Source organism: Sapajus apella, unplaced genomic scaffold (genome assembly GCF_009761245.1).
Source record: "Sapajus apella isolate SASKATOON/1434 unplaced genomic scaffold, GSC_monkey_1.0 scaffold11, whole genome shotgun sequence".
In the NCBI taxonomy this organism is placed as follows: Eukaryota; Metazoa; Chordata; class Mammalia; order Primates; family Cebidae; genus Sapajus; species Sapajus apella.
Genome location: NW_022436951.1, coordinates 5,862,438 through 5,874,942, shown reverse-complemented (window position 1 = coordinate 5,874,942; position 12,505 = coordinate 5,862,438). Strand labels below are relative to the sequence as shown.

Sequence of the window (12,505 nt, the reverse complement as noted above, 5' to 3'; positions counted from 1 at the left end):
TTTGATAAAATGATTTTTTTCCCTATTGATAGAAACCCAGCAGTGGGATTACTAGGTCAAATGGTAGTTCTGTTTTTAGTTGTTTGAGAAATCTCCATACTGTTTTTCATGAGGGTTGAACTAATTTACATTCCCACCAACAGTGTGTAAGTGTTCATTTTCTCTGCAATCTCTCTTATTTTTTGACTTTTTAATAATAACCATTCTGACTGGGGTACAATCTCTGTTATTTTTTGACTTTTTAATAATAGCCATGCTGACTGGTGTAAGATTGTATCTCATTGTGGTTTAATTTGCATTTCTCTGATGATTAATGATGATAATCATTTTTTTAAATGTTTGTTGGCTGCATGTACATCTTCTTTTGAGAAGTGTCTGTTCATGCTTTTGCCCACTTTTTAATGGGTTATTTTTTTGTTGTTCTTTTTTCTTGTTCATTTGTTTGAGTTCCTTATAGACTCTTGGTATTAGGCCTTTGTTGGATGTGTAGTTTGTAAATTTTTTCTGCCATTCTGTAGGTTGTCTGTTTACCCTGTCATGGTTTCTTTTGCTGTACAGAGCTCTTTAGTTGAATTAAGTCCCATTTGTCAATTTTTGTTTTTATTGTATTTGCTTTTAAAATCTTAGTCATAAATTCTTTAGTTAGGACAATGTCCCAAAAGAATTTTTTGCAGATTTTCTTCTAGGATTTTTATAGTTTGAGGTCTAACACTTACATCTTTAATTTATCTTGAGTTAATTTTTGTATAGGTGAGAGGCAGGAGTCCCATTTTATTCTTCTGCATATGGTTAGTCATTTTTCCCAGCACCATTTCTTGAATAGAGTATCCTTTCTCTATTTTTGACAACTTTGTTGAAGGTAAGTTGTTTTTAGGTATGTGGCTTTATTTCTGGGTTCTCCATTCGGTTCCATTGATCTGTGTCCTATTTTTATATAAGTACCATGCTGTTTTGCTTATTGTGGTCTTGTAGTATAGTTTGAGGTTTCCTAATGTGATACCACCAGCTTTGTTCTTTTTGCTTAGGATTCCTTTGACTATTCAGGTTCTTTTTTGGTTTTATATAAATTTTAGGATCGTTTTTCTAATTCTTTGAAAAATAACGTTGATAGTTTGATAGTAATAGTGTTTAATCTGTAGATTACTTTGGGCAATGTTGTCATTTTAACAATATCGATTATTTCTATCCATGAGTATGGAATGTTTTTTGATTTGTTTATGTTATCTGTGATTTCTTTTATCAGTGTTTTATAGTTGTCCTTGTAAAGATCTTGCACCTCCTTGGTTAAATGTATTTCTAGATATTTTATTTTGTGTGTGTGGCTGTTGTAAATGAGATTGAGTTATTAATTTGGTTCTCAACTCAAACGTTATTGGTGTATAGAAATGCTACTGATTTTTTATACATTTATTCTGTATCCTAAAACTTTATTGAAGTTATCAGTTCTGCAAGTCTTTTGGAGAAACTTTTAGGGTTTTCTAAGTATGGGATCATGTCATCAGTGAACAGAGATAATTTGACTTCCTCTTTTCCTATCTGGATGCCTTTTACTCCTTTGTCTTGCCTGATTGCTCTGGCCAGGACTTATGGAATATTTTTTTTTTTTTAACTAGTAAAGTTTTGATATTAAGGATGAAATGTTGCTTGTACCTTTTCTCTTTAGTTTGCAGTATGAGGTTCAGGAAATAAATACATAGGTACTAAATTATATATCTTCCTCTAACCTATTATAAAAGTATATGCATGTCAAATGAAAAAAGTAATATTACTCAGCTTTTCTTATTAACCTGTTCAAAATTCCTGAATCTTAAGATCGACAGTTTTGCAAGAAACATATACAGTATTACAATTCCCTAACCAAGAAATATTAGTTGCCCTGTAACTGAATTTTTGCATAATGTTAAATCTGTATTATGGAAAAAGGCGTTCTTATAAAAAAATACACTTTTTAAGTGAATTTTAGTTGTTGTTGATAGGAACAAAAACAGAGGAGGAAATGATGACCTTTTTCAAAAATGTATTATATTTGTTGAATCCAAAGTTTCTACTTTTAAAATTGGAATTAAAATAAGGGTCATATATAGGTCTAATTGTGTATTAGCAAACTTATTTTATACTATTAACTTTCCTTTGGAAAAATAGAACAAAGTCAACAGAACATACTGTTCTTGTAGAAACACGTGTATTTTACTTTCAATTATCTAAATAGTTTTCTGTATAATCTGTGATGGCATAGCTACACGTAACAGAAAAGTTGAATGAGCAGAGCTGACATTTAATTTTGGCGAAAATACAGGTTATGTGATGATATAAGGATTAAAGTAGGTTTTGCTGATTTCATATTAGTGTTGTCATTTCTAATTTGTTTTCTGAAAGCCACTTTCTTCTTATTTCATGGTTTTATAGTCATATACCACATAATGATGTTTCAGTTCACACCAGACTTCATAATGGTGGTCCCATAAGACTATAATACTGTGTATTTACCTTTTCTATGTTTAGATATGTTTAAGACACACAAATGCTTACCATTGTGTTACAGTTGCCTATAGTATTCAGTACAGTAACATCCTGTAAAGGTTTGTAGCCTGGGAGCAATAAGCTATACCATATAGTCTGGGCACATAGCAGACTATATCATCTTGGTTTATGTGAATACACTATATGATGTTCACATAACAAAGAAATGTCCTAACACTGCATCTCTCAGAATGTATCCTGTTGTTAAGCAATATATGACTGTATTTGAAAACTTTTGGAACTTAGATGCCACCTAACCCTTTTGATTTGAACCTTGGCATATTGCATTCAGTCTCTGCATTGTGTGATGGGGTGGTATTTGTTATATAAGAAGTTACCCTGAGATTTTTAGATGATTAAAGATGTGTATATTGGTCCAAGTGTATAGGTGAGGTCATAAATAAAAGCAAAATTCTTCTGAAGTGATTTTATAATTAGCCTTTAAGAGATTAAATACTTCCTTGAAATTAATTTGTCCCTAGTTACCATTACTTTTACTTATTAAAGATTAAATGTTACAATTGGCATTTAATGTATTCTAACATTTGGCACTGAGAACTTTTTTACAGCTGTTGTATTACTGGTGATAAGGAGTAGGTAGGATTGTTTGTCTGGCCTACTAGTTTTACATTAGGGTATGAGTTTGTTTGCCAGTATATTCGTTTACTGTGAGAAAAATATTCCACTCAATAACCAGGAATCAAAAACACTGTACCTGATAAATAATATTAGAAAGTTCAACAAATGTAGAATATTTGTGAATTCAAGTAAAGAGATAGAATCCCCTTAAGAAATGTGTTATCTAGGCTGTGGTAAACCCTATTGTATCCTCTTGCGCACAAGAAACCCGTTTATCTAGCTGCTAGGTATTTATGTCCCTTTGTCCTGTTATCTCTTCTTTGAACAGTGCTATGTATACACTGATAAGGCAACTTTGTAACCTAATATTTTATAATATTCCAAAAGGACCCTTTTCTCAATCTTTTTGTGCATACTTTTAGCATCTCTAATTACATAAATTAATTTTAAAAGGCTATTCATCTTTGCTTCTGGGATGACCTATCATTAGATATTAATACCTTTCTATGTGCTGAAAATTTCTGCTTTCTTTTGTCAAAGAGGGGGTTCCTTTGTTCATCTTTGCCTATTTCATCTTTTCACAAGGTCCACTTTCCATGTTAGCAAGTATAAGGAATGGCTCAGCTTCACTAATGTTTTTATAATGTTACAGAATTCTTGCACTATATCCCTTATTAAAAGTCAGTGATTACCTACTCTCATTTGGAATAAGAGACTGGGATTTGGTTCAAGGTATAGGACAATTTTACTCAGACTGTATTGCGGTTGAGGGGTGGTATGTTTTCATTGTACCTAATTGGCTACTATGTATACACAATTATTGTGTTTTCTGCTTTAAGTGTTTTCATTTATCACTTGTAGATTTAAGTAAGTGGTATAGTTTGTTTTCTTGTAAGCATAATTGAGTTCAGAATTTCTGTAAGGGCTGGATCTTATTTTGAGAATATCAGCATCTGGATGACAAGTGTTGGTTTTGAGATTACGGTAATCCTTTTGTATGCATTTTCTTTAGGAATATATATATTCTGATAGCTAATCTTATGATTCCCATTGCTGAAGAGGGCTTAAAGGTAATCACTGTCCTAAATATCAAAATGATTCTTCATAGAGATGGCTTTCCATGATTATTAGGTGGTTATGCTGTAATGAAGACTCATAACAAAAATGGGTGGACAAAAGTGACCTGTACAGATTCAGAGCCGCTTTACAAGGAGTAAGTTCATGGTGGAATTGAATCAGACCAAGTGAATCAAATCATGCATGCTGTTAACATATCTAAGAATCTCTGCCACAGTAATGAAAATTTTCCAGGTTTTACAGGAGTAGAGTACTTTTCAATAGTTGAACAATTAAAATTTTGTATTTAATAGTATTTTATTTATAGTGGAAACAAAAATGGTAAGATGTTTCCCAATCTTAATTATTTATGTGCAAATGCTTTCATACATTTTTTATTATAAATAATCACAGGATTCATGGTTTGTATAAAATATATCATTTCTTTGAAATTAACTTACTTTATTTGCTAAATTTTCGTTTTAATGACAAGGTAAATTGGATTGAGGTTAATGATGTATAATCTCTTGAGTATTTTATAATCCTTTAAAAAACAGCTCTCTTCGCTATATTAATGTTTTTCTGAAGACCAGTTGCTCATATTAATAAAAGAGTAAGCCACAGATATCTTAAATCTTCAGATACCTGAGACCATTGTACTTTTTAAGTATGATGGGGCTACCGTTTTAATTACTTTTACAAATTATATTTCATTGAAAATATAGAAATCCTATACTGTTTGAATTTCTAGATTCTTACCATAAAAGTTTAAGGGATAAGTATAAATTGATAAAGCATCTTATTCATGTGATACCAATTGGCATGCCCTGTGACAAAACATAAAGATAATTTTGTATGTCAGAACATTCTAAAAGAGGATTCTATAAACATAAATTTAGTATTCTGAGTGCTTTTTTTAAGGTATTGATGTAGAAAGCTTCATATAAATTTTTACCATGTTAGTTTTGACTGGGGGAAGCAATCTAATGATAATATATTATACTTTAGAATTATTATATATTCTAATACATAATATATTAGATATATAATATGATATATTATATATTGTATTATATAATATGTCTAATATATATATTTGCAAAAAAAAACATAATGTGGAGCAAATGGAGCATGTGTGGTGATAGATTTGACTGAATTAACTGAAGGAGCAGAAGGACTTAGTTTTACATAATATAACTAACAAATATCTTAAGTAAATTACAATTACATTTGATTAGATTTTAAACTGGGAAGAACTGCTACTTCCCACTTTAAGTAGAAAACAGTAGAACTTTGCTATATAAAAGAGACATTGTCATTAGGAAAAAAAAAATTCACAACTTGGTTCTTTAACAATAAGGAGCTGTTTTTCAATTGCCAGTTTGACTGTTAACCTTGTGATACCGTTTTCCTTATATAATACATCACATTAGCAAATATTACAAGAGAATCTAGAAAGTGTCTTGTTAAAATAACTAAGAGTGACTTTTAAAACATAGCCAAACAAAAGCAAGCCAATCCCCAAGGTGCTATAATATAGCCATTCTCAAGACCTAACTGGAGATTTAATTTATAAAAAAATGACCTAGCACCCTCTTAGGTCAGAGATGGAATCATGCACAGAAATATATAGATGTTAAAAATACCTTGACATTTTATTGCAGTGGTGAATTCGTGTTTGTGTGTTTGTCTTTACATTTTATAATACTGTAAATTATTTCTTTCTGAGGCCAGAATAGACCCCTAGACCTTTATAACTTTATGTTGAAGAGTAGGAACAGTTTTCTTCAGTGGCAGTTGCTTAAGACAGGATTCTAATTTATACCTGTTGCTTCCTGATTCTAAATTTTCTATGCCTATGACATCTATTGCTTCCTTATTTTAAATTTACTTCTGTCTAACATTGTGGTTAGTTTTTAAACTCCTTTCACACTTTTAACGCTTTAAAGAATTTGAATTCTTGATTAAAGTTAAATGACAAATTATTAAATTCTTTTTTTAACTCATTTTTTTTCTAATGGCATGGTATCTATTTTCTTTCAGGTTTCATTTTTTTTCATACTTATCTTGATGCAGTAAAAGCTTGTATTTCCTGTTTGGTGTGTTGGCAGATTTGGAGCTCTTTGTAGTTTTTGGCTAACTGTTAAAATTAACCAGAGCGAGACGATATGATTTATAACTTGTTGCTTTATTCTTATGTAAAGAATCTGATTTATTCGTAACATCTATGAACATAAATATATGTTTGTATTTGGTATATTAGAAATTCTATTCATTTTATATTCTTACACTTATTTATAGAGTATGCTGTTAAGTTATTTTTACTATATTTATTGAGATCTCTCAAGCATAATTCCTCAAACCTTGGTTTATAAAGTATTACGTCATTCGTGCCTACTATTTTATATATGCATATTTGTATTTGCATTTACTCCATTTTAAAAACTTAACCTTAAAAAAATAGACAACATCCATAGGGTTTTTAATAAGATAAGAATACATGTCTATTACTGATGTTGAATATTTATCTTTAAATTTCAGATAAGCCTTTGAAAAAAAGAAAACAAGATTCTTACCCACAGGAGGCTGGGGGTGCTACAGGAGGTAATAGACCAGCTTCTCAGGAGACGGGTTCTACGGGAAATGGGTCAAGGCCAGCATTAATGGTTAGCATTGATCTTCATCAGGCAGGAAGAGTGGACTCTCAGGCTTCTATAACTCAGGATTCAGACTCCATAAAAAAGCCTGAAGAAATCAAACAATGTAATGATGCACCTATTTCTGTTCTTCAGGAAGATGTTATTGGAAGTCTTAAACCTACACCAGAAAACCATCCTGAGACACCTAAAAAAAAGTCTAATCCTGAGCTTTCAAAGAGTGAAATGAAACAAAGTGAAAGTAGATTGTCAGAACCTAAACCGAATGAAAACCGATTAGTGGAGACAAAATCAAGTGAAAATAAGTTAGAAACTAAAGTTGAAACCCAAACAGAAGAACTTAAACAGAGTGAGAGCAGAACAATTGAATGCAAACAAAATGAGAGCACCACAGTTGAGCCTAAACAAAATGAAAATAGACTGTCTGACACAAAACCAAATGACAATAAACAAAATAATGGCAGATCAGAAACAACAAAATCAAGGCCTGAAACCCCAAAGCAAAAAGGTGAAAGCCGGCCTGAGACTCCAAAGCAAAAGAGTGATGGACGTCCTGAAACCCCAAAACAGAAGGGTGATGGAAGGCCTGAAACTCCAAAGCAAAAAGGTGAGAGCCGGCCTGAAACTCCAAAGCAAAAAAATGAAGGGCGACCTGAAACACCAAAACACAGGCATGACAATAGGAGGGATTTTGGAAAGCCATCTACAGAGAAAAAACCTGAAGTGTCTAAACATAAACAAGATATTAAATCTGATTCACCTCGGTTAAAATCAGAACGAGCTGAAGCCTTAAAGCAGAGACCTGATGGGCGATCTGTTTCTGAGTCACTAAGACGTGACCATGATAATAAACAAAAATCAGATGACAGGGGTGAATCAGAGCGACATCGAGGGGATCAGTCTAGGGTTCGAAGACCAGAAACATTGAGGTCCTCTAGTAGAAATGAACATGGCATTAAATCTGATAGTTCAAAAACTGATAAACTAGAACGAAAACACAGGCATGAATCAGGGGACTCAAGGGAAAGACCATCTTCTGGGGAACAAAAATCAAGACCTGACAGTCCTCGTGTTAAACAAGGAGATTCTAATAAATCAAGATCTGATAAACCTAGTTTTAAATCACCAAATAGTAAAGATGACAAAAGGACAGAGAGTAACAAGAGCAAAGTAGACACTAATAAAGCACACCCTGACAATAAGGCAGAATTTCCAAGTTATTTGTTGGGGGGCAGGTCTGGTGCATTGAAAAATTTTGTCATTCCGAAAATCAAGAGGGATAAAGATGGCAATATTACTCAGGAGACAAAGAAAATGGAAATGAAAGGAGAGCAGAAAGACAAAGTAGAAAAAATGGGATTAGTTGAAGATCTAAATAAAGGAGCTAAGCCTGTAGTTGTTCTGCAAAAATTGTCTTTGGATGATGTTCAGAAACTCATTAAAGATAGAGAAGACAAATCAAGAAGTTCCCTTAAACCTATCAAGAATAAACCATCAAAGTCAAATAAAGGTAAGAATACTTCTACTGATGTCATTTATAATATAATTGATTTTAAGTGTTAAGGTTACTAAGTATTAAGAAATTTATAAAAATTAGAAAGCTATTACATGAAAATATAACATTTATATCAAACAACAATAAATTTTATTTAGAAGTATAGATTTAAAAGTTTCCAGTGAATTTTTTTTCCCTACAGTTTTTTTCCTTTCACTCACTACTCAGGGTAGTTAGGAATTTTACTGCTGTTTGATTACACAGAGATAAGTTATTTTGCTATTTAATTATTTCTTATATTTCTGAAATATCCTTGTTAATCAAGTGAATGCTGCATTAAAATAGCTGTCTTTAAAAACTCTCTGTTTAAAAGTGTCTTACGGTACTATTTTCCTACAGACCTGTGTCTGAGCTAATTATTGATGAGTAGTTTGTATAGTTTAGAAAGTTACGTAAAAGATTGTTTTTCATTTTGTTGGGGAGATGGTTAGTTAAATACGTTTTATATTTTTAAAACATATTTTTGTCCTTGTTTATGCAAAGGTAATAGGGAATGGTATTTATTTTTTAAATTTAGTTAAATTGTAATTGTGGGAGGCAGGGGGAGCTGGTGCTATTTTTGCATGGTTGCTGAATTAAATTCTCCGGTTACTTGAGTAAGATTATTTCCAAACGGAGAAGAATGTCTTAAATGCCAAAAGATAATAGCCATTTTGTGCAGAAGATACACTTTTATATGCCTTTTTATACTACTATTTCAAATAACCTTTTTTTTTTTTTTTAATAGAGATGGGATCTTGCTTTGTTGACCAGGCTGGTCTCAAACTCCTGGCGTCAAGCAATTCTCCTGTCTCAGTCTCCCAGAATGCTGGGATTACAGGCGTGAGCCACAGTACTCATGCAGTCTAAATATATTGAGGTATAGTGAAGGCAATAGAACTAAGAGTTTATTTTATTTTAAGTTTTCCTTCTGTGAAAGAGAATTATTAAGAATTTAGATTTATACTGATTATAACCAAGTATGTGAAATCTAGAATCAAGATGGTAGCCTTTTTTGGCTATTTAAATTTAAATTAATTAAAATTTGGAAGTTCATTCATCAATAGTCACATGTGGCTATTGGCTACCATATTGGACAAAACAGAACATTTGCATCATTGCAGAAAGTTATATTGTATAGCACTGCAGTGTATTAGGAGATATAAAAAGTATGTGGTTATTATTTTCATAACATGCTGTTATAGCTTGTCTACCAAGAAAAGCTCTTTGAAAACATGTTAGTATTATAAAGAACTCTTTATTCAAAGAATAACTTGTGGCTAATCTGTTGTTATAATATGTTTGGTCTTTGTCAACATTCATTTTTTCACTGTTTATTTCATTTTGTCTTACAAAAATGAAAAAATTGCCTTCTGGGTCGCTAATATTTGTGTTCTTTCAGTGAAGCTTTTAATTTTTAAATTATGGCAATTAGCCTTACAAAAAAATCAATTAAGACTTCAGCCTTAATAAGTAGCCTTTTTTACTTAACTTGAATGTGCCTTTATAGAATTACTTATTAATATAAAAGAGGTTGTAGAATGTGGGGGTTAGCACCAGATTTGTTTTCTTTTAGGTAAAGATTTTCTTTAAAATTTTTCAGTGAAAGTTTGGGAGTAACTTATATTTATAAACTAAAAAATATGACTGTACAATTTTAGAAGAGTCAGGTGAAAGATGGAAAGTGGTACCCTCTTGTTCCTTTGATCTGGACCGTCTTTCTCTCTCTCCCCTCTCAGCTTATACTAGCCTTGCTTTCTAAACTCTTGTTCTAACAAATAGTCTTTTACAACTGCTTAAAGAACATCCAGAAGTGAATATAGCTTTTAGTTAGTAATTGCTATATTATTTCACCTGTTTTTTTCACATGTAATAATATCATTGCCTATGAATATGTTTTTAGCTCTAAAATACATTTCTTATAGTATACTTTTAATGCAAATGTATATACCTGATATGGTCATGTTAGTATATAAGTAAGCTATCTGGGTGTCTGCCTATTAGAATGATGTGTGTGTATGTGTACATGTGCATGTTTATGTATATATACACTTACATTAATGTATCTGCAATTATAATAACAGTTCTTTTCATCAAAAAAATATTATTTCAGTGCTTAGATTCATTTCAGGGTGCCGTGTTTTAGCCCTCTTTTGGCTTAATTTATTTATGTCTTAGGACCCATATCTTTTTTTTTAAGTAATGTTCTAATTTTAGTTTTACTTTAGATTTTTGCCACTCAGTTTACAATAGCAGAGTTGGGTACTTGTGGATTTTTAAAAATTGCATGTTTATGAAGCACAGTTGTAGATTACTGACCCTGTGTAGTATATATTGGAATTTTCTTTGGAGATTCACAGAAAATCACATTTTGATGTGTTGATGATTTTCTAAGCAAAGGAAGTAGCCTGAATATTGCTGGGATACTTTTATGGTTGGTTCCTAGGGCCAAAATTGAAGAGCCGTAGATTTCCATCTTTTAAATATCTTTCCTGATGTTCATATAGAAAATACTCATTCTTTAGGATATATTTTAAGCTGATAAATTTTGAATGTGTGATAGAGGTATAGATTTGTTACTCCTAATTTAGATTACTTATTTTTGTCTTTTGTACGAGCATGTTAAACGTAAAGTGGCATTGTTACATTTAATTTGATTTCTATGGCAATACTGTATGTCTGTATCCCTAGTACCTAACAAAATATTTCATAGATAATAAAATCATATTTAATGCCTTATTGAATGGTTATGATGTTGCCACCATTTCAGGAAAAGCTTTTGTATGCAGATTATTATTAGATAATCATCTTCTATGTTCCCATTAATACAACCTAGCTTAGGAACTACTTATTTTTCAAATTCCTGCTTCCTAAACATTGTAATAAGTTTCTTCACCCTGTCAACTACCTAGTTTTTTGTTAAGATCCAAAGAAGACCTGCTTATAGTAATATATGTTTAATTTTCCTGTCATACTTATTTTGATCTACAGCAGTTACAAAATGGGATTAATGTTATTCCCATTCTCATCCTGCTTTGTCAGCTTCCCTATCTTTCCATCACCTTGTTTATTCCTTGTCTGGGAGGGGTGAAGAGGGCAGTCAGGCAATATAACCTTTGTAGAATTCTTTTTAAGTTCTTCAAATATCTTCTAAAATATACTTCAGTATATTAAATCCCAAAAATATTTTATTGTTAAAAATTTTATTAGAATATAACCATTAGAATGTACAGTGTCTCCAAATTAAAATAATAAAGTTATGAGATCGTTTAAGATTGGCATAATCTCTCAGCACTGTGGGAGGCTGAGGTGGGTGGATCATTTGAGGTCAGGAGTTAGAGAGCAGCCTGGCCAACATGGTGAAACCCCACCCCTACTGAAAATACAAAAATTTTATGGGTGTGGTGGTAGGTGTTTGATAGTCCCAGCTACTCGGGAGGCTGAAGCAGGAGAATTGCTTGAACCCAGGAGGCGGAGGTTACAGTAAGCCAAGATCACGCCACCGCACTCCAGCCTGGGTGACAGAGCGAGTCTCTGTCTCAAGGAAAAAAAAAAAAGATTGGCATAATCATCAACTAATGTGTGCCTTCAGCCTTCAGTGTTATTAACAGCTTAGTATCAGTAATTACAAATAAACATTTTATTTTGTTTTGGGTTTTTTCTTTTAAACTCCAGAGTGTCTCAAAATAACTTTATGTCTAAAGAAACCATTTTTTTCTGCTCTCTCATCCTACTTCTTCCCAACTAGTGTATTATTCTCCATTACGTAGACTCAGTGGTTTCAAGAAATATCCGTATTATTTGTTATTTCACATCATCCTTTAAACTGAATAGTAAAGCAGTCTCTGAAAGTAGTCTTCACTGGGAATGAATCTTTAATAGTCAATAGTGATTAGTCTATATTGCCCGCTTGATGAGTTAATGATTGCAGACCTTACTAGTGACAGTTAAGTCACTTCAGTTATCTACTGTTAGAGTTACACTACTAAATGCTGATCACTATTAGCTGGTTGTCTTTTACTTAGCACTGAACCAGTCTAGTTAGATTGTGTTTAGGACCCTCAACTTCTGTAAGTGTGAAAGTATTGTTTCTGAGAGTGGATTTATAGCATAGTTTATTAATTCCTAAATTGAGTAATTTTCAGTGTGTTTTCTTTAA

The 12,505-nt window shown here is 32.0% G+C and overlaps 1 protein-coding gene across 5 annotated transcripts in view; it reads left to right on the top strand.

Moving 5' to 3' along the window:
* NIPBL (NIPBL cohesin loading factor) overlaps positions 1–12,505 on the top strand; it is a 191,117-nt gene that overhangs the window by 100,914 nt on the left and 77,698 nt on the right. For 4 of the 5 annotated variants that reach the window (XM_032278937.1, XM_032278939.1, XM_032278941.1 and 1 more), the window contains one exon: positions 6,697–8,322. The exons of the other annotated variant lie outside the window; for it this stretch is intronic. In XM_032278937.1, the coding sequence (XP_032134828.1) occupies positions 6,697–8,322 (1,626 nt within the window). The remainder of the gene's footprint in view (positions 1–6,696; positions 8,323–12,505) is intronic. 5 annotated transcript variants of the gene reach the window in all.